General features: G+C 42.0%; 2 protein-coding genes across 2 annotated transcripts in view; one reads left to right on the forward strand and one right to left on the reverse strand.

Moving 5' to 3' along the window:
* On the reverse strand, window positions 1-25346 carry LOC136347833 (protein artichoke-like). Its single transcript, XM_066298165.1, has 10 exons — window positions 25113-25346; window positions 8489-8787; window positions 7196-7489; window positions 2922-5129; window positions 2562-2875; window positions 2303-2505; window positions 1957-2246; window positions 689-934; window positions 480-632; window positions 1-426 (listed from the first exon to the last, which is right to left on the reverse strand). Exons 2-10 carry the CDS (start codon window positions 8720-8722, stop codon window positions 262-264), a joined length of 4107 nt encoding a protein of 1368 aa, XP_066154262.1. The 5' UTR covers window positions 8723-8787; window positions 25113-25346; the 3' UTR covers window positions 1-261.
* The window catches only part of LOC136347838 (Bardet-Biedl syndrome 7 protein homolog), a 36299-nt gene continuing 10383 nt past the window's right edge, over window positions 1148-27063 (forward strand). Inside the window, exon 1 of the mRNA XM_066298175.1 lies at window positions 1148-1287. The gene's annotated coding sequence lies outside the window, so the exon portion shown is untranslated. The remainder of the gene's footprint in view (window positions 1288-27063) is intronic.

The following is a 27063-nucleotide window of genomic DNA, read 5'->3' on the forward strand; positions in this document are numbered from 1 at the left end:
TTTATTTCATATGGATATTTTATTAGGTTCAGTAATCCTACATATGGTGGTATCAAAAAACATATAAACAGAAAAACTTATTTTTGTATGAATTTATTTTACTTTACATCCTGTGATTTAGGCAGTTGTACTGCAACAATTAATATAAAATAACATGCACTTCCTAACATTATCACTTTGTACAAGATAAATATACGAATCAACAGAAGAAACCGACGGTTCGGTTTAATACTGCGCAAGGCCTTGCTTCTTTTTACAGAATTAATTGAGCGTCGTTGAAGTATTTACACCGCTGATGAAATGTGGATGATGATTGGAGCGTTCCGCCAACTCTCCACTAGGCAGGGAGTAATGGCGATATGACATGTATTCGGGGGCTGCTGCAGGCGGTTCTGGCTGTTTAGGACAACGCCTCTGTTTCCTCACCTGTAAAAATCATACTTAATGATGTTTAACTTTTCAATTATTCGCTCGAATACCTTTAGATAGCCGAGAATTGAAACCAAGAGTACAAAGACAACAAATCCCAAACAGCAGCCTATTATTAGGCCTAATCGTCTAGTCAGAATTGACGGTACACCCAATGAATGGTCTTGAAGTACGCTTAGGTCCGGAGCTCCCAAAGTTATCACCTACAAGACGGAAACCATATATAAAGCAAGAAACTTCTGCTGATCTTTTAACACACTTCTGTGCATTTACTCGTGGACGAATCGACCAACAGAGGCAACATTTCTTCCTGGAAAGACTCGAAGTCGTCCTGACTTAGGTAGGTGGTATTCCCGATTGGATGGTTCTTTAGTCTGGATATCGTTTTGAGTTCATAAGTGACCCAATTACCCAGAGCAGAAACGCATATTCGATATCGAATTCCTGGATAAAGGTTGGTTAGTTTGAGAGAGCGGGCAGATTCATTTAAAACTTTTCCTTTTATCTGGAACGTTTACGATTTTCGTTAAAAATACATCGGAAGAAAATAAGCAAAAATGACATAATGACTAATAAACAATGGTTATGTTTAGTGACGTCATGACGTCGCGCCCTCACAGACGTCATAACGACAAGATGGTGGACATATTAGGAAAAGCCGTGTAGACCGGTGATGAAAAGCAAAAAAGTTGTGTTTGAAGACTCTTTTGTCGGATTTTAAGTGTGAAAATATGTTTTTTCGGCGGCTAAGTTATCGGAATATCGCTAAAGTGTCTTTCTGTTATACAGACGTTACTCGGAAAAAGTATTTTAAAGTTCATCCCACCACTGACGCCTTCTGGAGGACACCGCTATTGCGTATGTATCTCATTTTTAATTTAACATAAATCGCGTAGGAATTTAAGTATCAAAAAGAAGTGTTTAAATCCTATAAATATCTGATTATTATTTCTACAAATATCGGTTCTCATATCAGTTTTAATCCCATCCTCATATTGGCCTTTTTGCCGCCCAACAGCAACAGTCTTATTCTATAATTAAATTATCGGCACACTCTCGATATCGTCTTGGTCTCGGCGACATCTCCCTCGTTCGTCGTCTTCAGAAGTCAATTCACGGAGCTCCGGCTGGATCCTCGCCTTTTCCCTCTTGCCGCACCGCCTCGCAACGTTTCACCAAATCGAAGCCCAGGAATTCGTCGGAGGGCCTTTGGGTGTGCTTTCGTTTATGTTCGACGATCAGTTTAAGATTTGTGGTGATAAGTTGAGGATGTGTATGTGGTTATCCACGGGGGATTCCACTTCACTACTGTTGAAACAGACGAAACCGCTACTGTGGACGAAAACGGGCCGAAAGCGACCGCAATCAGCGAAACGATTCAAGACGAACGATTGCAGTAAAAGTGAAAGTGAGAGGACCAAGCAGGAGACTTCTGAAGACGAATTACCCTATAATGAGTAATTTCAGATCCGATAATGACAACGCACTTAAAAGCTTCCATCACTCGAATGGCCAATTAATTCCTACCTCTTCTGAAGCTTCAGTCGAGTAATAAGCAACTTGGTACCCTTGCAATCCTGACCGGTTTCTCCCCTGCCATGATACTACAACCGAAAACGGTTGTATATCTTGTATACCCAGTTTAATAACCATGGGTTGGTTACATAATTGCTTGGGAGCCAAATCCCCGAAAATCCGCCCTTTAAGATCGTCGGGGTATTCGCAAAGCAGTTGTTCGTCATTCTCCAGTCGTTTAAGGTGATCTTTCATCCATTGCCATAATTCCTCGGAATTGCAACTGCAAACTATCGGATTATCTGGAAGGGTGAAATCAGTTGAAAATTCCATCGGAAATAGTGAGGTGGAATTTCACCGTGAACGCTAATAATTTTGAGCTTGGGTTCTACGGGTCTGAGGGCCTCCAGTGGGATCTGCTCCAGGCGATTACCACTGATATCTAAAACCTGCAGTTTTGTCAACGTTCTAAAAGTTTCCGGGAGAATGTTAAAAATCCCGTTTCCATTCAAATGCAGGTCGGTTAAGCCCTTGAGGTGGCTGAAGACATTTTTTTTTAACCTGTAACATTAAACAGGCTCTCGGATAATAATCTTTGGAAATGAACGATGCCTCACTTAGTCAAGCGGTTGAATGCAACATCCAGTATTTGCAACGATTTCATATTAGCCGGAAACTCGTCCAAATCCTTTAGCCGGTTTCGCGATATATTGAGGATTTGCAGGCTGTTCAGGCCGTATATGCGTTCCTGGGGTATGATTTCGATGTGATTGATGGCCAGATCCAACGAAATCAAGCGACTGAGAGAGCTGAAGGCTCCTGGTGATATTTTCAGGATTTTGTTGGAGCTCAGGTGCGCGTGGAGCAACGACGGGAACAGTTCGAATTCCTTGCTCGTCACCACTATCAATCCGCTGTGCTGCAAGTAAAGCTGCGAACAAACAAAAATCAAAAACGTTCGCAGATAAATTACTCACCTCCTCGAGAGAAGGATAACTGCGAACAGGTCCATTGTCGTGCATGTTAACTATGGGATTCCTTGAAATATTCAGCCACTTGAGTCCCGGTAGAGTCATTTGGGACAAAGCGGCGTTCGGCACGTGCTGAAATCGATTTCGAGAAAGATCCACCCGTCTGAGAAGGCGGGAATTCTGGAAAAAATTAGCTGGCAAAGCTGAGAGCTTGTTAGTATTCAAATTGACCGAAATTAACTCGCGCAAGTTGGCCGAACTGAATCCCGTCAATCCTGATATGGAGTTGTCGCTCAAATCCAGATACTTTAAGTTGGGCATTCCGTTGAGATGATACATCTCTAAAGTCACGAAGTTATTGTTGGATAAAGCCAGTCTTTCCATGGTCGATATGTTGGCGAGCGCCATGTACGGGATTTGAATGAAGTTATTCGAGTTCAAGTTGACTTCCTTTAAAACGCTCAGCTGAGCGAATATCCCCGGGTACAATCCGCTCAGAAAATTCGAGCTCAGGTCGATTTTCGTCAAGCTTTTGTTCTTCAGAAAAACCGCCACCGGCAGAGTCTTTATCGAGCAGTTTTTTAAGGAAATCGTTTGCAGAGAGGGCAAGCCATTAAGGGTTTTTTCATCGATACCGCTCAAGTTGCCGCAGGACACATTTAACATCCTCAGCCCCGGCATATTGAGCTGACTAAGGAGCGCCGAAGAGACGTCATTATTGGCCAGATTTAACTCGTTAAGACTGCTCAAGCCTGCAAGGGCATTAGGTTCGATCTTGTAAATGGAGCAATTGGCCAAGTTAAGTGTCCTAATTGGTAATCCCTTTGAGAACGTGGAATCCTGCAGAACCCTCAAAGCGTTAAAGGACAAATCCAGTTTCCTCAACATTCTTAAGCCGGCGAACGATCCCTTCTCGATCACCTCGATGAGATTGAAGGCCAAGTTCAGCTCTTCCACTTCACGCAACTCCGCGAAAGTTTCCACCGTTATTTGCCTTAGGAAGTTAGCGTGTAGGTCCAGGTATTTTAAAGTTTTTAGGGCGTCGAACGCCCCCGTTTCTATGGCGGACACGCTGTTGTTATTCAGATAGAGCTTTTGAGTGGAGTTTAAATCTCTGAACAGAGGACGTTCTATTCGTCGCATTCGATTATTCCCCAGCCAAACAATTTGCGTCCTGGATTGTCCCCGGAATGCATCGTGGTGTAATGAACTCACAATGTTGTAATCTAATTGTAGAGATACTAGTGCCGTTGGATTGTGCGGGAACACGTCTCCAAGGTCCGCAATGGCATTGCCTTGTAAATTTATGTGCTGCAAACTCTGCAACGTACGAAATGCGCCTTCGTCAACCCACGATATCTCGTTGTGTTGCAGGTGCAACTCTAATAAATTCGGCAACGGATCAAACGCCCCCCCGCGTATCGTCCGGATTCTGTTGTTGTTCAGTCTTATCTCTCTCAGCGAGTTGGTTTTCTCAAAAATGCCCGGCTCTAAGTCATCCAAAGAGTTCCCGTCGAGACTTAATGAAGTTAAATTGCCATTGTTAATGAAAACGTCTCGCGGCAAGTGAGAAATAAAATTCGAACCTAAGTGCAATTGTGTTAAATTACTGAGTCCCAGGAAACTTTCCGGGTCTATGTAAGTAATGGCGTTCCCGTGGAGATAAATGACGGAAATATTCGATGACTCGGCGAAGGTGTCCAGGAGAATCTCTAAAATGTTGTTCTCGGTTAAAAAGACTTCCTTCAAATCCGGCAAAAAGGAAAACAGCCCACTGACATAATGGAGATGGTTGTGGCTTAAATCGATCGACCGAATTTTCTTATTGTGCTTAAAACTCTTCGGGTTCAAATGCACGATTCTGTTATGGCTTAAATCTAAACTTTCCAAGTCCCGTAACATTATGAAAGTTTCCTCATGAATTGTTTCGATTCCATTGTAATATAATGACAACGTCCTCACTGCCAGGCATACTTTAAAAGTTTCCCGGTTAATAACTTCGAAATTGTTAAAACCAAGGTCCAGATACACCAGGGAGTTCAAATGCGAGTAGGTATCACCGGTAATTACACTAATTTCGTTGAAAGATAAACGGAGGTCCCGCAGCTGCTCCAGGCGTTTCAGAGCGTTTATGGGAAACTCTCGTAACTTGTTTTCTGATATGTCCAGTTCTGAGATTGTCTGCTCCAGACCGGCGAAGGAGTAGTCGGTTATCTGGAATAGGGGACGTTAGCTGGATGATTTCATTTCACACAATGCGAGCGAGATGTTTGTCAGCGTGTATGTGATGTAATTTTTCTTAATGTTCGAGACCTCTGCGCCGCATACCCGCCGGCCATACTGGGCGTTTCGAAAGTGCAGAAAATTCGGGCGATATCAGGGAAGGGCCAGTTCGCACTGGGCACGGGTCCGTTTGCGCTCCCCCGCCCGAAATACCGGGCGGTGAAAATGTTCGAGTTTCCCCCGATCGAGTCTTCGCGGCTTTGAACGTTTTTACGAAAACTGGGGGCGCAGAGACACGTCTTTCAAGGGGGAAACAGCGCTTTTAATCGCGCCAGCGGCATCCCCATTGGCGCGACCCTGGACGCTCGCTGCTCCGACCGCAAACCGAGGCGAATTCACTTATGAACGATCACATGGAAAAAAATTATAAAAATGAGAAATATTTATTTCTTAAAAATAAACGTCACAATTCAGAATTCGGCCCAACGTTCTTGTGCCATCATCTTTCGCATGTCGCGAGACAATCACGGCAGTTCCCTCCCGGGATGGCCTTCGGTACCGTCTTCGATTCGCCCTAAATCTCCTCAGTGTCGGATCGTAACGCTCTCCCCGCGAGCCGGCCCTTCGAGCACGTTGAACAGCCAGAAGTCCAACAGTGCCGAATCAGGCGAGCGCGGTGGCGGCGCGACGATGTGGGTCGAATCTCTGGCAGAACGTCCTCTGCAGTGTGGGACGGCGCATTATCGCGGTGCCAAAACTGAGAATTGTCTGCCCATAATTCTGGCCCCTCGGGGTGAATAGCTTCACGCAAAGGATGCATAATACTCAAGTAATGTTCCTTGTTAAGTTTGGCCTGGCGGAAGAAATTCATAACGCACGACATCGCAACAACAATGTTTATGAGAGCACGTGTGGCTCTGCAGCAATTCAATAAATCACCATGGAACTTTGCATAGATATCACGGACAGCGCTACCGATCTGCAAAAAAGTAGTTTTGTAGTACCCATGAAGTTTAAATCGAAAATTCACCTTATTTCTTTTTATCACAGTGGTAAAACCCAAAGTGTGACACGCCGCTGGCTTTCTGAATGTAAAAATAATTTTCTGAGTACTCCATACTTCAATCAACAAAAATTCAATATTTTCCATAACTTTTAATTCCATTAAAAAAAAACATTATTTTCTAATTAACACACGTGTAACTACAAGGCTACGTTAGATAGGTTGCATCGCTTGTAAGAGAACGTTTAATTAAGGTGTCGAAAATGCCCTTCAGCTGCAACAATGCATGCCTCGGCCCTTTTTCGCATATTTTCGGGCATTCTTTGGAAAATTCCTGGTGCATTCTGTACCGCGTTAAACCAATGCACTGTGCGATTCCTCCGTTGCTTATCGTTGCGTTTTAATTTTTTCCACGAAAACGCGTGACGTCATAAAAAAAAAACATCCAATTGATCTTTTTCGCCCAAATATGGAACATTCGGAAATAATTCTTTTAAAACAGTGGCGCCCCATGTGTCACGTTTAAAATATTCAGGGTCACGTGAATGGGGACGCCACTGGTGAAATGAAAAACGCTGGCTCCCCAGTTATCACGATAATATTTGATGCTTGACGAACTTATTAGGAGGATTTTTTTATCGCCCTGTATTTCAGAGAGGAGTCGCGAACGGACCGAGATCCATATGGGCCCTTTTTCTAACATCGCCCATAGACTCGCTTCCCGAATTTTTGACACGCTGCTGCGAAGCAACTCGCATCGTGCTTCGCTCTCACCCAACCATTCAGGCAGTTACTTAATGCCCGTAGCGGACGTATTAAAGAGAAACTTTAATAAATCCATTAATTTATCATTTCCAAATTGCGTTACGTTTATTGCATATAGTTACGATTATATTAGCCTGAGTTGAGGTAAAACATAATTAAAATTACTAATCTGCAACTACATAATGATATAAAAGCATTAATTAGATACCGCGTGCATTTTAATCATGGAAATTGCAGTAATATCGGAAATCCATGAACCAACCAGCCACGATTTCATTGAAATACTTACGTTCTCCAACCGATTGCCCTTAAGGTTTAATTTCTTCAATCCTAGGCCGTAAAAGGTGTAGTCCGGGACCTTCATAATCTGGTTATGCTCCAGATCTAAGGCGGTAAGCTTATTAAGACCCTTAAAAGCCTTCTGAGGGATCTCTTTCAAACGCGCGGAGGCCACACTGAAACTTTCCAGGTAGGGCCTCAGGGATCGGAGAGACTCCTCGTGGAGCTCCTCGATATTCGACTGCGATATCTGGATATCACGTATAAGCGCCGATTCCGGAAAGATGTTCTTGGGGAGCTTCGCCTGAAAATACAGGGTGGCTCGCAACGCAATAGACGCAAAACCCGAAGGTCCCAAAACAAGAAGATTTTTTCACGTGACATTTGTTCTCGTGCCTACGATTGTTGGGGCATCGGCCTCGGAAAGAACGTTTCCTAAGGCTGATGTCTCAGCAACCCGAGCCACGAGTATTCCGAGTGCCGTCACTCGCACCTGTTCTGTGCCTATTGAGTTGGGAACCGCCCTGTATGCTGGGTGTACGAAATTAAGTGCACGCCATTGTCAACTCTGTCAGTAGTAAAGCGTTTCTTTGAGCTGGTTGCTATGGCGACACTAAACAAATAATTGAACGTCGCATTGTCAAGCTGGTTTTAAAACAGTTTTTTTTAGATCACCGTGTATATTTACAAACGGCATTCAAACTAGTTTAATTTTGTACCTTAAACCTTCAGTGACTTTTTTGTTTAAAAAGAATATTTTTTATTAGAAATTATGCGCTATTCCAGTATGTCACATCTTTTTCGGGGCGAAAAGAGCATTTTTAAGTATTTTAGCACATTTACTATTAACTTACCACCTGCCTTAGATTTGACATTTTTTCAAACTAACGGGACATATTTGACACTTTTCCCTTTCAGCCACTTAGCGCTTGTTCGATTAAATTAAACTGATTGATTGCCGCTAGTGCAACTTGAAATGAACGTAGCTGAATACCTTAGAAAATGCTCATTTCAGAAAAGAAGCTTTTTGCATAAAATTAAACTGGTTTCAATTCCCTTTATAAATATATACACAGTGTTCGATTAAATAAGGGCGTGTTCAAAATAACCTCTACAACGCGACGTTGAATTGTTTTTCTAACACCAACATCGCAACCAGGCCAAAAAAATAAAGCTTTTCACGATTCAAACTAGAGTTCTATCTCTACTAATACCAAAGTTAACAATGGAGTGCACTTAATTTGGTACACCCCGTATAGTACGGGCATGCAGTAGACAAATATTAATGGAACTAAGTGCTTGCCAAAGTTTTGTCGGGCTCGTAAATGGAGAGTGAGAGCACGGGCACTTTGACGGCCTCGATGACCATCTTCAGGGTGTGAGCAGTGGCGGCGGGGCACTTGAGATAGATTCCATTTTCGAAATCGTAGCAATGACAAGAGGGGTTGGCGGCTGGGTCGGGGCAGTGTTTGCCGCCCCCCCTAACCGCACCCCACAGTGTCAGCACACTTGTAAGGGCGGCCCAGAGGCGGCTCATGACCGACAATGATTATCATCAGGCATCTTCCATGATTTTGCCACAGATGTGCGGCTTAGAATGATCTGGAACAATAATGTGAAGCCTAGTGGGGCACAGGTACGAATGTTATGGAACAGTAATTAATTGTCATGAAAATGGAAGATTCAGATTAAGCACCATTGTTAGTAAAGCGTTTAAGCTCCCATTCATTTTACTTAATGTAGTAACTTTGGGTAAATATTGTGTGCCACCTTTCCTATGCAAACAGGGAAAAGCTGCTGTGCAGGGTAAAGTTGAATCAAATAAAATATTTGCGAAGCATTAAAGCAGTTTAAGGTTTAAAATGCCGCTTCATTATCGTTATTAGCCCAGTTGAGTGAGAAGTTTGAAGTGATTTCACGGGGTTATTGCGATATTTAAAAATTACCTGCTCGAACGTACTAAATTTACATATAAACAACTAAATTTCAGCTTCTGTGAGCCACCTGACAGTAACGTTCCCTGATCAAGCGGTATCAGGTTTATTAATCCAGTCCATTAAGAGCTATTTATCCAGGAATCGTGATCCATATAGTGTAAATCGCAATTAATTACTGAGACACCGGCAAAGCGTTTCCGAATTCAGGGGGAAATTTCGTATTGATATTTGCAAGCAATAGATCATGTTTATTCCGGTTTAGCGCTCGCTGCCGCCAACGTTTACTTGCCTTCAAGTGAGAATCGAATTTCCAAGCTTGACAATAATTAAATTTTAGTTAAATGCAGTCCCCAATTAGTATACTTTGATGGCGATAGACAAGCTCAATTAGGTTTTGTGTCTTGTCTATTGTCGAGATGGTAGCTGCAATTAGTTAAGTTGAAAATTTAATATCGATTACGTCAGCCAGGATACGAAAATTGTTAAATAAGCTGTCATTCGCCATTTATCAAGAAAATAAATCGAAGGTTGAATGGTCTGCTCAGAGATGGCGCCCCGGTCGCGGGAACTTGGAGCACTGTTGTACCACGGTTCTGCAGATGAAAGATACTAATTGCTCAAACTAATTGACGATGCATGTTCAGGCTTGACGCGACAGAACTATAGCAAATGGAATTTTAAACCGCATAGAGTGCTTATGCCGGTCCGTAGTGTCTGGCATTCAAAAGGCCGAAAATATCTCGGTGAGATCGATAGGGCAAAGATGCACCTTGCATTCACCATTTAATCAGGATATTTTTGTGTATTCCAAGTAAATAAGCTTTTTGAATAATCTCAACCCAATTATTTCAACGCTCGAAGGAATTTTTTAATTAAACACCGTCTGAATTAATTCAGGCGTGTTTTGGCCAAGGCAAATAATAGGTAATCATCATAGTTTAACTCTCGAACTCCGGCAACTCGAAATATGCACAACCAGTTAACTCGGTTAATTCTAAATGTTGTTCACATCAGTCTGGTGGTTTAGAATTTGCGGTATGAGCGAACCATATTTTAACCGTTTTACTCTCCCCGAATTAATTTGGTTTGCGCAGTTCGAGATGGGTCTCAGAAACCTGTGTTTTGTCGGAAAAAAGCTCGTTACTGTACGTTTGATTGTCTGGATCCCAAAACATTCTGTTATGCCTACGTAGCTTAATTTAGTCACTTACGAAAATTTTTAAATGGAATTTCGTTGCTACATTTTTAACAGCAATGTTAACTAGCTCGTATGCATTATGAAAGCCTCCCTCACAAAAACCTGTAAATTGGATATAAGAAGGGCAATTGAGAGGTCGACGTTGGCAGCATCGTGGAAAAGCGGCGAATTAAACGATTTTCCGGGGAATTGCGCTTTTTAAATCGCATAACGTATTGACTACTCAATTATGCCTGCCAGTGAGTAATTGATTACGCCGAACTGGACGTAACTGATGGATTGAGTGAATTCACTGAGCGAACCATGTTCGTTGACCGAGAAATGAACCAAATAAATCTTGATTTATTGTGTCACGTCGCCAATTTGTTTAAATCGGTCTATTTTAATAAATTTACAGAATGGTGGCAGTTTCGTGGTTGGTTGTATATGGGAAATTTTCAAATAATCCGATATGGGGATCTAGAGAAAGTTTAAAATCATAATTAAATATCAAAAGTAATTTCCCATCTAAAAGGAAATTACCGAAAGTTGAAAACTAATTAGTGATTGCTGAGGGGAAGATTAATGTTGGAGGAAATGAAATAAGGGGAGGTAAAATCGGCTTGGCTTTCAAATAAATCAATTAAAATATCCGGTATTTTCTCATTTTACACTTTGGGGTTCAGATATAGTTTGGATTGATTTACGATTACTGGAGAATTTGTTGAGCGATGTTCCTTTTCCAGGGCGCTAAATAATAATTACACAGTCTTTCTTCAAACAACTTTCCAGGGCATTATTAAAGTACAATTTAGCCGTTATTTATGCTACAGAATTTATCTTTTACAGGAGCGATAAATTATGCACAGGATGTAAAATTAAAATTTAATTTGAAAGTTTTTAAAGAGCCTTCTGGAATGTAAGACTGCACACTACGTGACGGAAAGGAGAACGCCCCGTAGAAATTGTTCAATCCAAACAATTTTTCTTATGCGTGTGTCTTGTACCACCATAAATACATTGTTAAAAAATTAAACCGTTTCGATGGTTAAAACACGAAAAAAAACTTTATAATACGTGGGCCCTCCGCATTGTTTTATGCGTCCCCCGACACGTCTAGGCATTGATCCAATGAGATGATCGACGTTCTCTTCAGGCGTCTCACTCCGGGCTATCTGCACGGTATTACAGGGCGGCGCCGAGGTTTTCGGGGGACGATGTAAATTTTGTCATTTTCAACCCACAACATCCCAGGCCTGTTCAATTGGTGACAGGTCCGGAGAACGAGGTGGCCAACGCAACGAATCGATTTCATTTTGTTGGGAGAAATCCGTAATAACCAGAATTAAACGCGATCATGCATTGTTTTGTCGAAAAACTGAACTGCGAAACGTTCGAATCTGAGACAGGAAAGACCGCTTTAAGACTCCTTAGATGTACCGTTGAACCGTTATATCGGCTCTGATCAAAGGTGACCTGGCGAACATGAGCTGCGGCACCCCTTGTTCGACCCCTTTCAAGATGGATTTGTAGTTGCGCTTTTTACAGCGAAAAATGCTTAAAATTCTTTACAACACAGAGACCGATGCGCGAACATACATTTGAAAAACTAATAGGATTTAGTCTATATGTATATATATATATATATGTATATATAGGCGGGGATGTGTGCCAAAAATTACTTAAATCAAGCCATCTTTACGGGGTGTTTGCCTTTCTGTGTCACGCAATTTTCATGCTGTTTTCTTTTTATTCCCACCTAAAATCAACATAATATCAGACTAGCTCGAGTATAATAGTCTGGGAAACCCCAGACTAATACAGTTTCGAATAAATTCTGCGGCTTTCTCGACAAAATCTTAAATTTCCCCATGATAATAGTAAACCCTTGTTGAGAGTTTTCGGGTTATCCCTCTTTTATGCAGCAACAGACGTTTACCCTTAGATTTAATATAAATAAAACGAGAGCAAAAAAATGAGGGACTATATACAAAACTCAGTGGAGGAACATGTGTTTATTTCGAAGAAAGCGGGGAAGGGAAAATGTTATTTTATTACATTTGGGAATTTAAATTCCCTGTAGCGATGAAAACTTCCTTAATCCAGTTATTTGGAGCTTTCTGATGAAGAATTTTGTTCACTACTGAAAGGGGCAGTTTCCCCCTCATAACCAACGTCTGACCCTTTCATTAACTGAGATAGAGGGAACAGGTGTATCCTTTGCATTTAATATAATTTTCGCAATTCACCACCTCCACCTTTGACGTCAACCTTTTAATATTTGGAAACATAAATTGTCGGTGATAAATCTCTGGAGTTATCAATTAAATCCGGCCATTCATTCGGCATTTACAAAGACACCGCACCAGCGGGACAAATAATTAGGAATATGTTTCAATCACAGGTGATTTAGGTGGATATGACCAATTTGAGGTCATTAATTATTTTGATTTATTGTTGTCAATGGTGGGATTTCACTAAGGTATCAATTAGGGATCCGATACATTCCAGCTCTAATCAATAACAACTATGGAGATAAATCAATACAAACCAAGTTGATTTGGAGCCGGATCTGGGGTTCCGGCTTCTGGTGAATTATCGAGTAGCGGTCGCGATAACGTGTCGACAAATATATGCTTTTTCACCTCCATTACTACTTCGCAATCGATTTTGCCTCTACAGGGCGGAACAGCCAATTTGAACAAATTCAATATTTGCATATTTCCAAATATGCGAAAAAAATATATACCGAAATGCGTCGATTCTGAGTTCTGAAATTACATCACTGTGTAACTGAATTTCGATGTGCTTCGACCCTTCCAAATCGATTAATAGGAAAGCAAAAATCGCTGGAGTGGCCGGCACGTTCACCCGATATTGCTGCATCAGACTTCTCCTCACGAGAATGTGCGAAGGGCAAGGCGTACAAAACTAAACCACGTGATCCAGCTGACTTGAAGAGGAGAATAACGTTTGTGATTGGGAGATTGCCAAGAGGTCCGAGGCATGCATTTGGGACATCACGTGGTACATCGAGATGGATTTGTTTCGTTATTTCATTACGTTGTCCATAACGAAACTGTGCTAGTTTTTAAGTTGTAGAGAACGTCGTCAATTACATGAACTTTTTTCTATTATTCTCTGCAATAAAGTATGAAGTTGTGGTAGTTTCGAATGAGGAACGAAAGGACCTCTCAAACGAGGCATCACAGGCCCATACATTCGATTTAAAAATATGGGGGATGCAACTGTCACGCAAAAGGGGGTTGAATTTAGGGATGAAACTTTTACGTTGCAGGATGTAATTTCAGAATCTAAAATTTACGTCCTCGGTATTTTTTTCCCATGTGTGGAAAACGCAGGTATTGAATTTATTGCATTTAGCTATTCGATCCAGTATAGCTGGTTCGCAGGTCTTTTTGCAATTCTCAGCTGCGGGAAGCGACAATTTTACAAGTTCACCTACGAATATTTTGATTTGAGGCCATTTCGAACCTTCACTGAAGGATTCTCTATCACCTCGAAGCGTGTTTCGTACATGGGGATTCGTAAACAATGGCGAATCCTTATGCCTTATGGCATGCGCTATGCACTGTATGCGTCGGGTGTGCTTTTACAAACTTACCACCCCCCACATTTCTAGAAATGTGGGGTAAAGATGAAAATGCTGGGACCCGTCGACTTTGCGTATGTGGGGAACGAAGAGGGAAGGCGAAGAACGAAAAATTTCTTACCCCCGATCGACAGTTTTGTTTTTTTTTTTTTGGAAAACATGGGTCAAGAAGCATGTCGTTTTAAAGATTTTCGAATTTTCTAAACGACCGTGCCGAAATGTCGTTTTTTTTTCTTCGTAATTCTCAATTTTTTAAGAGCCGTCCACAATGCATTCCATCCTTCCCCACGCAATAAGACGGACGGTTGTCAAGCTCTTATCGCGCTTCTTCAGAGATCCGCTGATCCTGAAGATCCTGAAGTGCCGAAGAGCCACGTTTTTAAGGTATCCCCTGAGGAAGAAGTAGACAGCTGTAACGTCGGGAGATCTAGTTGGTCACTCGATGGTATCTCTTCTGCCAATCCATTTATCGGGAAAATTATTATCAAGGAACTATCGAGCCGGTAAAACACAATACGGAGAGGCACCGTCCAGTTGGAAATACAATAAATTCCCTTTCAATGTTGGGTGTCCATTCCTATGAGTCCTTCTTTTGATAGTTACACGGAATGAATCACTTTTCAACTACATTTGCATTAAAAAAAAACCAAAATTTCCACCACCGTTTGTAAGACAACCACTCATGCGAACTGACCTGATCAAACCTGTAATTGGAACATTGGCCTCTTAAAACCTTAAGTAAGCGGGTTAAAACTTGTTTTAGTTAGCATCCAACCGTTAGCGTTTTCAGTGTAAAATTAGTCTTTTATTAATCCTGATCCGATAGCCCTTGATAGATTCTGGTATCAGACTTCTCTCCTCCAGAACCTCCATAGTCTCCAAGCATTTTTTGCGGACGTTCTCCTTTTTGGTCGAGCTGACGTGCAGTTCGGTGCTGCTGATTTTGGAGGTATAAAATCAATTTTAATTTATTCTGCTTTTATTTCATTTCTCCTCTCATGTATCATTTTTCCGATATCTATCTCTTGACGTTGCTCTCTCCCAGTAAAGTAGAATTAGCATTAATGCATTATTCCGCAGAATCCCACGGGATAGCTGGCATGGCTGGATTATTAGATTAAGTCATATGCTGTTGGAGGTGGAAGTTCTTTGTGCATTTTCGGACCAAAATAGACGGCAAAATCAGACGTTTTAGCCCAAAAATCTTACCCTCTCTTTATGCTAAAAGCTCTTCAATTTTTCATACCGGAGACTCCTTTAAAATGACAGTGTTCCTCGAGTCTTTATTGGAGCGATATTAAATGACAAAAGCCATTTTTCAGAACATTGTTCGCAATTGACGGCTTTACCACTTGATATGCTCCCACATGAAAAATACATTTACTCTTTTTAAATCCAAATTTCAGGCAGCTGTATATTGAATTTCTTCGGGCCACACCATCGGGAATAGTTCAACACTGAGGCAAATTGCTTTAGAGATTATTATTATTTACATGGAAGCCAATTTCCTACGATCCGACAATGTGTTCATTATCTCCGTTTGGGACGCCGAACCTTCCATTTTTCATACCGAAATATCGTAGGGTTGAAGAAATTTTTATTACGCGAATGTTAAATGACCCAAATCCATTTTCGGAACGGGCTTTGACGGGTCGATTGCATTATGTGCTTTCAGACGATAAGTACTTTGAGCTTTGCTGAGATTCACGTGATTTAATGCGTCCTTTCGAACAACGTTGCGCTAAATTGTGGTCGGAAGATATCGGCTCGAAGGGACATATATTGTGTCCTCAACAGTCCCATCAATTTTTAAAGAATTTATCTAACAGCCCTCAATGTGACCGGAGTACAAAGGAATTTTGTTGAAAATCTTGACGAAATGGTGAAAGATATTTGTTGAGTTTATTCTCACTTCATATCGACGAGAGACGGAATGGGACGTTACTCCTGCAGGTCGGCGCTTTTACGCCAATAAGCTGGGGGCATCTGTCATTTCTCTCTGTGCACATAGTCAAATTCAGGGCGCGACAGAGAATACTTTCCTTTACTGTCCATTAAATTTGCATTATACACCCGATAAAAAGGAGGCCCGTCAATTTACCTCTCGTTTGTCGAAGGCGCATTAACTATAAATGATCGCAAATTCGGCGATTTCATCATTTAAAGTATCGATTTTGGCATCAAGTGGGAGGAAATAAGAATTTGAGGTGATTTATCGCCTAAACACTCCAAAAACACTACTAAGCAGCGAAATTGAGTTTTCAGTTCAATGAATGATATTTCTTTACTCATAAACGCTACGCTGAAGAAGGGAGAAAAAAATCGGTTTTAAATCGTTTTTCGTCGGAGGAACGGAAACTGCACTTTTTTATTTTAGCGGCCGAAGCGACGAGTGCAAAGACGAGACCCAACTTGTTTAGCTTCCCCAAAATCAAATTGGACAACATTAGAATCTAACCCGAAACGGCTCTCGTAAGCCGAAATTTATTACAAGGTCTAAATGTCCCGGATGTCCTAATTAGGCCGATTTTTCTGTTTACCCGAAAAAGCGCTTTTTCTACTACATTAACCAATTTCCTAATCTCCGATATCATCAGAGTCACAATCCCGGGTTGTAAAACCGTTTAATTAGCAGCTAATAATTTCGGTTTAAATCTATTGAGCTTTCCGTAGAATGAAATTTCAATCGAGATTGATGGAGCCGATGATCCCGTAATCATCAGCAAAGCCCTAAAAAGGGAAATTACGAAACTGTCTTTTTAAATTTTCATTAGCTGGTTGCAGTGGTTGTGGTACGTCGACCAGCGTGCTCGTTTGGACGCGCAAACACAGGCTGATTTTAAAACAAGATGTTCCTCAAAAACTGATATCGGAGGCTTGAAAAACGTGCGACAAAGCAAATGCTAAGTGTTCTTCAGTGCAAGGGAGAGAAAGAAGACAGATTCCTTTATCTCGGAACTCTTGTTAAAACAAAGGGTGCTGATTTGCACTTCATAAAAGTGGCCTCAACAGCTTTATTATAGCACCAGGCGACATATTTCCTATTTTATTATTCTTTAATAATTCAGAAACCTCGGGTCGCCAGTCGAAGTGAAACCCCGGAGAGGCAGTTATCGATCTTGGAAGTCTTCTCAAGTCGTAGATCAATTAATAATTGTGACTGTCGACGATGTAATTGTAGTCGGTGTTGGAGTTTAACGAGTGCAGTAGGCAACACACCGTACACCCCGCCTTAAGACGCGCATAATAAGTGTTGATACCAGGTTTACTTCTCGGTCCCCATGAGGAGCCCAGGGTGTTCCAAAAAGAAAGCTCTTTAATGGATTCATTCGCATTGAATAAAATCGTCAAAAAGCAAAGAAAACAATTCGTACAACATCTGGGCTGTGGCGGCGTCTCGGAACTTACGAGTGAGTGCTTTTAGGTCCTTAACGATTCTGTGCTCTGGCCTGGCAAAGCACTAAGTATATGAAATGGAACAGTAAATCTCAGGAAGTGTTGCAACACATTTTGTCAAGGGCCGGGAGTTAATAAAGTTTCTGCTTTATAGCAATTCCATTTGTTTTTTCTTCGTTCGGGGGCGACGGCTCCTCCAGGCATTCTATTATTTTCTACTTTAGGACTGGGAGAATGTTTTTCGAGCCCCTTTCATTACGTCCGAGAAGAACTTAATTGAACGAACCCATCACTAGGTGTTCCGTGACAGTTCTGAACTGGTCGCGCACTGCACCGTTGTTCTTGACGTGCACGTGTTCCGGTCGGGAAACGCATCACTTCACGCAAAGAATGGTGCTTCGCACTTACGCATTTACCACAATACGGGACGAGTGCGCCTTCTCTATGAATCCCGTTTAAAAACTACGTATTTTTTATTTCGATATCTCAACATAGTTACCACCGGAGCCGGACTTTTGCCGTCTCTGTATGATTATCAGATCCATTTATTTTGTCCTGTTATTGCTATCTCGTATCCAATACGTTTCCAGCCACATTAGCTCCGGAGCTTTGTATCGTGGAAGTAATAGACTAGTCGTACAAATCCAGGCATTAAATTGCTGTTTTTCGACTGATATCCTAAAAATTTGGCCAATATGTTTTTAAGTAAAATATTCCAGCACGAGAACGTCAGTTCGTTGTTCCTGTTATATGTCAACGGTCTCGAGAAGTTGCACAATTTAGTTTCTCGAGGCGAGCGAGTGACTAAAACTTAAAGCTAAAAAGCAGCTCACGTATTATAGTTCGTGCCTAATTGCCTCCATTGTGAATGCATGCGGGGTCCCACAGGCGTCAGTCCTTGGACCGATTCTGTGGAACCTGTTCTACGACCAGCAGTGCGACACTCGAATGGCGTCAGCGGGAGGCCCTGGAACTGAGAATAACGGAGGCAGTGGAGCTCATGACGGGCACGTTCGGAAAAAGGGCACTCGACATGGCTGCGGAGGAGATAAGTAATGGTGATAACTTTTTAAACAATTTTTCTTAGCAGAAAGTTCAAGTTAAAGTCATAACGCTAATTCGTTGTCACTCTTTGGTGACTTTGAACTTTTTTCTTACTTTATAACATTCCGACAAAGTTTTACTTTAGTCCTGCAAACGTCACCCTCGATTTCCGAATTGTTTTATGGAATCTACCTTTGTTTACGCACGGAAATTCGGACTATTGATTTAAAAAAGGCTCGATCAATCGTTTGCTTGGTGAAACAGAGTAGCCAGCTCGGTCATCAGATTTAAATACCTGTGACTTTTTCCTTTTGGGCCGCTTAAAGATCAAATCTATAAGGATCGGCCGAATAGCGTAGAAGACCTGAGGGCTAGTATCGTCGGTGTAGTGTAATCAATCTGCAAGACACCAGTGTATGTTCAGGCGAGAAGATCGCTTGTGCACCATGCACGACTACTCGGAAACCGAAATCTGTTCAGTAAAAATTAGCGGACCCCTTGAGATGGACGGAAGCCATTTTCAATATTTTTTGGGAGTAAGAGATAAATCCTTAATAACATTAGTCCTGTTGCTGCTGTCTAATGAAAAAATATTTCCATTACAAGAATGCCCGCTACGTCCGTGACGATGCATTTCGGTGTTCATGCAATCGTGCATCGGTTTATAAACCCATTTTTCTGGAAAACGGTCCATTCTGAGGAAACGAAATAAGAGCGCCTTTTTTACTTAGAAATATTTACGACTCAGTAATTTTATTTCGAAACTGGAGAAGTGCTAGAATCAAAGGAGTTAGGGACGCATTTGGGCAGGACTCCCCTGTATGTGACGTCCCTGGCTAACGTCTGGAGTTTGAAACGTGGAGGTTTTCTATCACGAGGGAGTCGGAGCCACATCAGAACATACCCCGTTGGTGAGACCCGAACGGAAAATGGAACAAAAGTGAGATCAAGAGCGAATAGATTAAGACTGGAGCCTGAAATAATAGCGATAGAACTGATGGAGAACGAGAGGAAATGGATGGAGTTCGCAACTATGGTGGACGGTATTGCGAGAACGGAAATTGTGAAGGAAAGGGGAATGGGAGAAGCCGAGTGTTTGTCGTGTCTCAAAGTAATTACTACTCTGAGACACAAGGAGAGGAGAGGGGACGGCTGGGGCGGCTCCGGCGGGGAATCCCAAATCTCAGACCACCCGGTTGTTACGATCGCTCCATCTGCAGCGGAAGCTCGAACGGCCGGGTGCGCTTCGAAGGATTCCACCTGCTCGGGCCCCCAAAAAAGAAAAAAAAACTGCCTCCATGGTGCGTCGCAAGCGAACAATCCTCACTTGGAGTCGTACTAATTAATAAATGTCGCATTAACGCCTGAATGAAATGCTTATTTGTTAGTTAATTTACGACCTGTAGTTGCACCATTCAATTTGTCGTCTAAAGTTACGTCTTACATTAAATTCCAGGCGTCTAAATACGACAATTTTAGCTAATTAAAATTAACTACGTTTCTTGGAAAACAAATCCCTTCTTCCGCTAATTAAACAAAACTCACATTCCCACTTCAGTTTCCAATTAGCTTCAAAATGTTTTTATTTTCGCATTAGCGACACTGCAGTTGTCCAGAAAAGTTCCAACAACTGAATCGGTTCAACACAACTGAATAAGGGCCCTGTTTGACATTAAAAGGAGATCCTCTCGAGTAATAATTTAATTTTCCTGAACCCAGACGAATCTAGATGGATGTCGCCTTAAATAATGGGATTCTTGAACGATTCCATTCAGCTGCAAGTCATACTCGATTTAATTCGATAATTACAAATTAGATTTGAAATTGATTAAATGCGCGGTTTTTGTTCTAAATGGTTAAAGTTCTCTGGGAAGTCCCCGGATTTTTTTAAAATTATTTTTTTATTTTTTTTTTAAAATAAATGACGCATCATGGCCGTGTAATTTGAGTAAAATATCCTTTATTCGAGCTAATAGTGAGGAAATTGAAAGGTAAATAGAAGACAATTAAGTTCCCGCAGAGATCGCCCCAGTTCTCGAAATAGGGTTCGAGTGCGGTACACATTTTAAGTTTTTGTACCTTTCGATAGTGGATTCGAGAAATGGGTATTTACATTTCGTCCTTTGTAATAAAATCTGGAGGATTTTGAATGTTGACAGTCTTTAGAGCTGGATCCAAACTTTCGGAAAGGGACGTGCGGACGAATAGAGAATGCAAATTCGCAAATGCCCGTAATTTTTCTGACGTGTGCTAATTGAAATTCAAATTTTAATACCTGCGAGTGAATATTGTTAAAATTCCTGAGCGTCATCGACGCTCACAACAAGATAAGCTTATTATTAAAGTGCGAAGAACACAAATTGAATTTTAAAGAGGACACTTCCCCTCTTCCGTCCAATCTCATTCTCATCCTCCCGGAGTATGAAAAATATTGAAGGGAAATATACTTTAACCGACGCTTTTAAAAATGGGTCAAATTCCAACTTTACTGCTGGATCCTTTAAACTTAAAGGAAGCAACGCCTGATTTCCGATACTTAATCCCTTTGGAAATGCTCTCTTAAATCCCAAACTTTTGTGATTTGTTGGGTTTATTTCAGACAAATCAGAAATATTAACGGAACTTGGCGTTTGAAAGAATATTTATGGGTGTATCTACGAGGAGATTCACGACTATGCGCTCGAACTTATAAGGATTATTTAATACAACACTAAAAGACGTTCGAGTACAAGAACCCACGTCCGGAAATGTCTCCTTTAGACGCCGCGGCCCCATGACGCCTTAAGACAGTGACGCGCAAAACGTGTTTTTTCGAATAATTTCGTTTGCGTTCAAAGCGAAACTTCCCGAAAGGTTCCGTTAATCGTTCAATAGCAAACGTGGCCGCACATTTTTCTATTCAACCCCGTCAGCGTTGGGACCGTCAGTCCCGTGGCCCCCCGGGCTACCCGATTTGACACCTTCAGATTTCTTTCTGTGGGGACGTGTAAAATCTCCGGTTAGTGAAACGCCAGTGGAAGTGGACCAAAGCCAGAATCGACGAATTACTGGGCCATTTGAAGTTGCTCGAAGCGACGATCAAAAATTATGAGCCACGTCCCCAGAAACCATCCGCAGGGTAGCCACGCGAAGAGACCCCCCCCTCTAACTAACTTTTCAATATATTGAAGTAGAATTTGTTTTTTACAAAAAATGCTTGAAAATTCACGTAGTTTTCCAAGGGTTGTCAGCAGTTTTATACGGGGTGTTTAATGAACGCGTGCCAACCCAACACTGCACGTATTGAGCAATTAAACAAGATTTTTTTACATGTTTAAATTCTGCGTTTTATTGCTATTTCAACGACATATGTAGGCCACAAGAAATTTCCGGATTAGGGTTCTAATGCTTAAACATATTCTACCGTTGCAGTGAATAATCCCTAGAAGTTTCGTCCCATAATGCTGAAACACCCCGAATTCGTTGCATGGGGCGGGATTTGCATTATGTCCAAAAAACGCATGCTAGGAAACCAAAAAAAAACCGTAATACTCTTGAAAACTGCCAGAGCCGGATCCAGCCCGATACTCCTAAGCCGGGACAAGCGGGGTAAACCTTTCTGGGGTCTTGTGCAGGCGAGCGTTGTTAGCTGTTGGTTTAAGCTACGTGAACGTCTCCAAAAAGTATTTAAAAATGGATTTTATATAGCTGTTATATACGTTGAGAGTTTAGCCGTCTAAGAAGGGCCATTAACGTTAAAAATCGCCGGTCCTTCCAAAGAAAAGGGACGTAGTTAGCGGAGTTTTAGTGGAGTTTTACTGTGCGGCAAAAACCTACTGTGGATCTTTATTTCTGCTACATTACGAGCTAAATGCTGGTGCTAATTACCTCCTCGTTGTGCCCCATTGTAATTGTTCCGAAAAGTTACTCGAGTATTACAAAAGACTCTATAATTATGAGTTCCTTTTGTGCCGTTCTTCCACCTTTGTAAACGTAACATAATGATACGGTTGGTTATTTTTTCTCTTACTTTGCCATAAAGATGCTCCCTTGAAAACCAATTATATCGTAACAACCTTAACCAGCAAATCTTATTAAATTATTCAGGTTATTGCGCTCACATTTACTAACTACTCTGGAAGATTGTAGATGAGTTATTTACAGGAGAGGCGCCAGGTAATCAAGTTTGTTTAAATATTTCATCCTCTGCTCCATCAAGATAAAGAGAATTCAGTACCAAAGTATTCTCCGTATTTTGTCTGGTGTGTGGTAGTCCCTAAGGGCGGTCCGACATTTAAGGATCTGCGTTTCTGGATTCGTCCTAAGGCGGAAGCGTTATATCAACGTTTGTCCTAAAGTTAGCTGCTTCTGGGACGTGGGGTGTTAAATATATTTAAAAAAAAAATCAAAATATTTTTCGTCAAATTTGCAAAACATGGCGGGGGACATTTTATCGAAACTCGGCATACCCAGGCGGCAGCCCAAACAGTGCATTTCCCTTCTATTTGGGAGAAATGCCGCGACCGTAGATGTGCGTCGGGGCTACCACGTTAATTCTTATAGGGGAACTGGGGAGGGGCCACGCCACCAGAATTGTCCAAACGGGATACTTTTTATATAGCCGATTTAAAGCATGCCAAAAGCGTATCTCGTTTCGATTCGGCGAGTCGTTTTTGCGAAAAACAATCTAACGTACCGTCCAGAGAATCTGGATGGAGAATGCGTAGGCCCCCGGACGGGCCGGGGAATAGTAGACCGGAACGATTCGCGGCCGCTCAGACACCCGGAATTGATTCCTTCAGATTACTTTCCACGGGGAGATTTGAAAGCATTCGATTACCGTACGCCAGCCAGTGCCGTACATCATCACGTGTGCACGTCGCCCAATGGAGTCGCGCGAGGTAATTCGCGATACCTCCGGTATGGTCGAACGCGTTCGAGAGCCCACGGGAAGAAGGACAGACCCCCGTGCGTTACGGCGGAGCAAAGCCTCGGACGGCGATCTTGGACTTCTGTGGGTCTTCGACGCTCTCCTGGACTTCTCCTTGGCGACGGCCGCGACACGTGGGTTGCGGGTCAACCTAGTGCCGATCGCGCTAAGTGACCCGCCGCCCTCTCCCAGGCCCCCCATTCGACCCCTCTCGAAATGTTGATTTTTAGTTGCGTTTTTTACAGTTTAAAAAAAAAAAAAAAACTAAAATTACTGCCGACGCGAGGTGGAACGCGAGAGTATAATTGAAAAAGTGGTCGTTTCTGCGTACCAAAAATGGTTGGGGGCGAGCTACTCTCGCGGGGTGTTCCCCTTTTTTCGCACGCAGTGCACTATGATATGGAACAATTTATTCTTATCATATTACAGACGTGGCGGAACTTTGGCTGACATATCTGCGATTATTGGAAAGTCGGGAACTATCCAATTTCGTTGAAATATTGAACTTCCAAATACCGAACTATCTCATGCGGCATGTCAGACTGGAACTTCCGAAGAAACTTTATATACTTACTGAGTATTTTTGCTGGCACTATTTATTTGTCACGCGTCATTTCTTAATAAAACTTTTCCGTATATCGAATTTATGTGCTTAGAAATAAACTTCCATCCGGGCTTTGTACGCCAAATTCCATTTTTCCAAAGTGGTTTTAACCTTAACCGCATTGCAAAATAATTGCAATAAAACAACTGGAAATTGCTCCATAATTTTGCCTCAAACGGCTTTCATTGTCTAGAATGTTTTTCGTTCGGCGGAGGGAAAGCCGAATTGACTAGCGCCGTCGATTTTCATCGATATTTTGTTTAAATTGCGGTCGCGTAGATCGATATGACGCCCATTCCTGTGTGGCAAATTCCCAAATTAGTATCTCGGTTTTTTTTCTTTTTTTTTTTTTTTTTTTTTAAATTCATTCAATCGGTGCAAGGGCCGACTCAATATAAACCAACTTCCAGAAAGCTCTCCGGGAACAAACACCCAAAATACATCCGGTGCACATAAACATGTTCGGGTTATAAATATGTGAGACGTATATTTGCCTCTCGATGCCCTTGATGTTCTCGGGAGGTGTTTATATCGCTTTCAGAGGAGAAGCCCCGAGTTTGTTGTTGTATATTCTCTTTTCCACAAATCTGAAAGAGAACGTCGGCTGGAACGCTCGTAAACTTTGATTTGTGCCCGCGTGTGTTTAAAAAAGGCGCGCGCGTTATCGCCGGCCGTTTGCGAGATATTTACACTTCTCTTTTGATATTTGTGTAACTAAGGCAAGAGCAAGACTTCGTCTTTAATTGGGTCATAAATTCAGTTAGGCGGGGACAACGTGGATGCCGAGATGATGTTATTGGGGACTAATCGATATATTATGCTCCGGCCAATTTCGGGGAACAATAATATATTATTTTGGAAATATGCGCTTCACGTGAGAGTGTTTTATGGGCGCGCATTAAGGACGCTTTTCATACGGTGACATTGTCCAGGACATTAATCCATGTCTCCAGGGTCACAATGAGTTTAGCGTATGACAAAGGCTGTTATCACGTTAACGACGCGGCCACCCATCCTCCCAATTTCGGCCCACTAGGCCTGTTTATTATTTATTATCATTAACATTATTGTTCTTACACTTATTCTCGCTCCTACTGCGTTTCGCCATTGTCATTTTCTCGGCAATTATAGTTTCTTGTCGTCGTTCCCGCTCCTACTCTTGCGATTATAACTTCATCATCGTTAATCATCATAATCATCGTTAATTTTTCAGTCAACTACAATCGGAAAAACATCTAGGCGCTCACCTGCATTTTAGGCCTCGCATGTGTATCGTTGCACTTCCCTCACTCGCGAGCGAAACGAGTTCCGGTAAAACTCGCGGTGCGCTTTCGCGTTCCCTCCACCGCCGCCGGGCTGAGTCTCGGCCTGCAAACGAGGCGAAATTCCGCGCTCAACTGCGAGTTCGGATCCAGAGCAGCTCCGGTTACGGCGCATCCGAGAGTGGCAACGTTCTCGGGAGAGTTAGATTGATGTGTTCCCCATGATCAGTTGAGGTTGGTCCAGACTTTTTTGCCGAATTGAGCCGTTCCAGCGAGTGGCCAGTAATTATGCCCGAATTAAAGTTACACCCGGGAAGTTACAGAGATAACGACAATTTCGAGCCGGGCTTAATCACAAAAGTGACCCCGACAAGGCGGTTTCGGGAAGAAGTCGAAATGATGATGATGATGATGACGACGACGATGTGGGGGGCCGAGCGGGACGGTTTCCCTTAGCGCTATTAATTCGCCAAATAATCGCGGTTTACGTCGTTAGATGGAACCTCGAAAAACGCCCGAAAACGTCGGACTTAGTTGCGGCGTTGCTGGCGAGTCGAACATTTTGTATTCTCTCCTCGAGCCGACAACGGTGTAACAACTGTTGGACTTCATCGTTCGGTATACCCGTAGAGCCTTTGGTTTTTCTGATTTATGGCGTTTTTAATTTTGTATCTCGAATTGCGCTATGGAAATTCAATTTACATTTCAACGTTCATCAACCGAAATTAAAAAATTCTCGATTATGCTTTCGATAAATGTTTGCTTACATCGTTTGATTTCGAAAATCAGCTTAAATTGCAAACTGCTGTTTTTAATAGCAACTAACTAAACCAACAAACTTTAACGAGATTCGATCGTCTCTATTTACACTATCGATTTGATTTTTGAGTTTCATTTTGCAGGATAATCCGGGTTTTCGCAGTGATTTTCTCACTCGCAAGTTGAATTTTTCTGTCTACGTAAATTCGTTTTTTGGCCGATGTGTCGCTTCGCCGTGCAGAGGTGTCGATTTAAAAAAATGTTTATGATTAATTTCACGTTCTGTTGATCCATCAGAAAGCTTCGGGAGTTAGGCGGCTCCCTCCCGCCACAATCACGTCCTGGGGGCACCTGCTTCTGAATCGTAATTCGGCAAATATTCTTTCCCATTCTGGACACTTAATAAAGGCCGCTGAGCGTTATTTAGCGGCCCATAACGATGTATTTTCGTCACGTCTCCAAGATGTTATTGGAAAGATCCGACGCGATACAACTAAAGAGGAAAAGTGATATATGGGACATAACTTTTTTGCTGCGTAAATAGATATATTGAATTGACGTGTTTTGGTTCGAAATCAAATAAATTCAATTTTACATATTTCATTAGAGATGTGAGGAATCAGCCCGTTATTTATTCAGATTGTCGGCGCTGCAAAAGTGCTTCATATCCAAGTGCGCTTATATTAAGCTCCCAAGAGACTCTAGTCTCTGTATATCTAGGAGTAATTCAATTTTTCTACGAAGTTTGCCAACGGAATTCGCAAAATCGTCAAAGTGTCACGTCGGACCTGCATACAAAACGTCGTTAAGGGACCATTTTCTGCTTTAGACACAGCTATAGCCTGATTGTACCGTTGCGGCTTAAGATTAAAATGGAAATATACGTCTGAAAGATGAATCCCTATTAAGACGAGTGATATTTTTCGCCATGGTCGACGTTTATAAATCACCTCGAGGAACATACTCACCTCCGGTATGTAATTTAATTCGCTTGCAATATTTCGAGACCTTCCGGAAAGAGGGCTCCGAAACACACACCGTGATTTGTTATTTAAAGCATTGGCAATATTTTGAGGCTCGATCGATTTTAAAGTGCCTATATAGAAATCCAGATTTTCCTAAAAGCAAGACCACGGCCATAGCAACACGTTTATCCGGAGAAATAAAGCTGATTAGT

This window comes from Euwallacea fornicatus, chromosome 30 (genome assembly GCF_040115645.1).
Source record: "Euwallacea fornicatus isolate EFF26 chromosome 30, ASM4011564v1, whole genome shotgun sequence".
Lineage (NCBI taxonomy): Eukaryota > Metazoa > Arthropoda > Insecta > Coleoptera > Curculionidae > Euwallacea > Euwallacea fornicatus.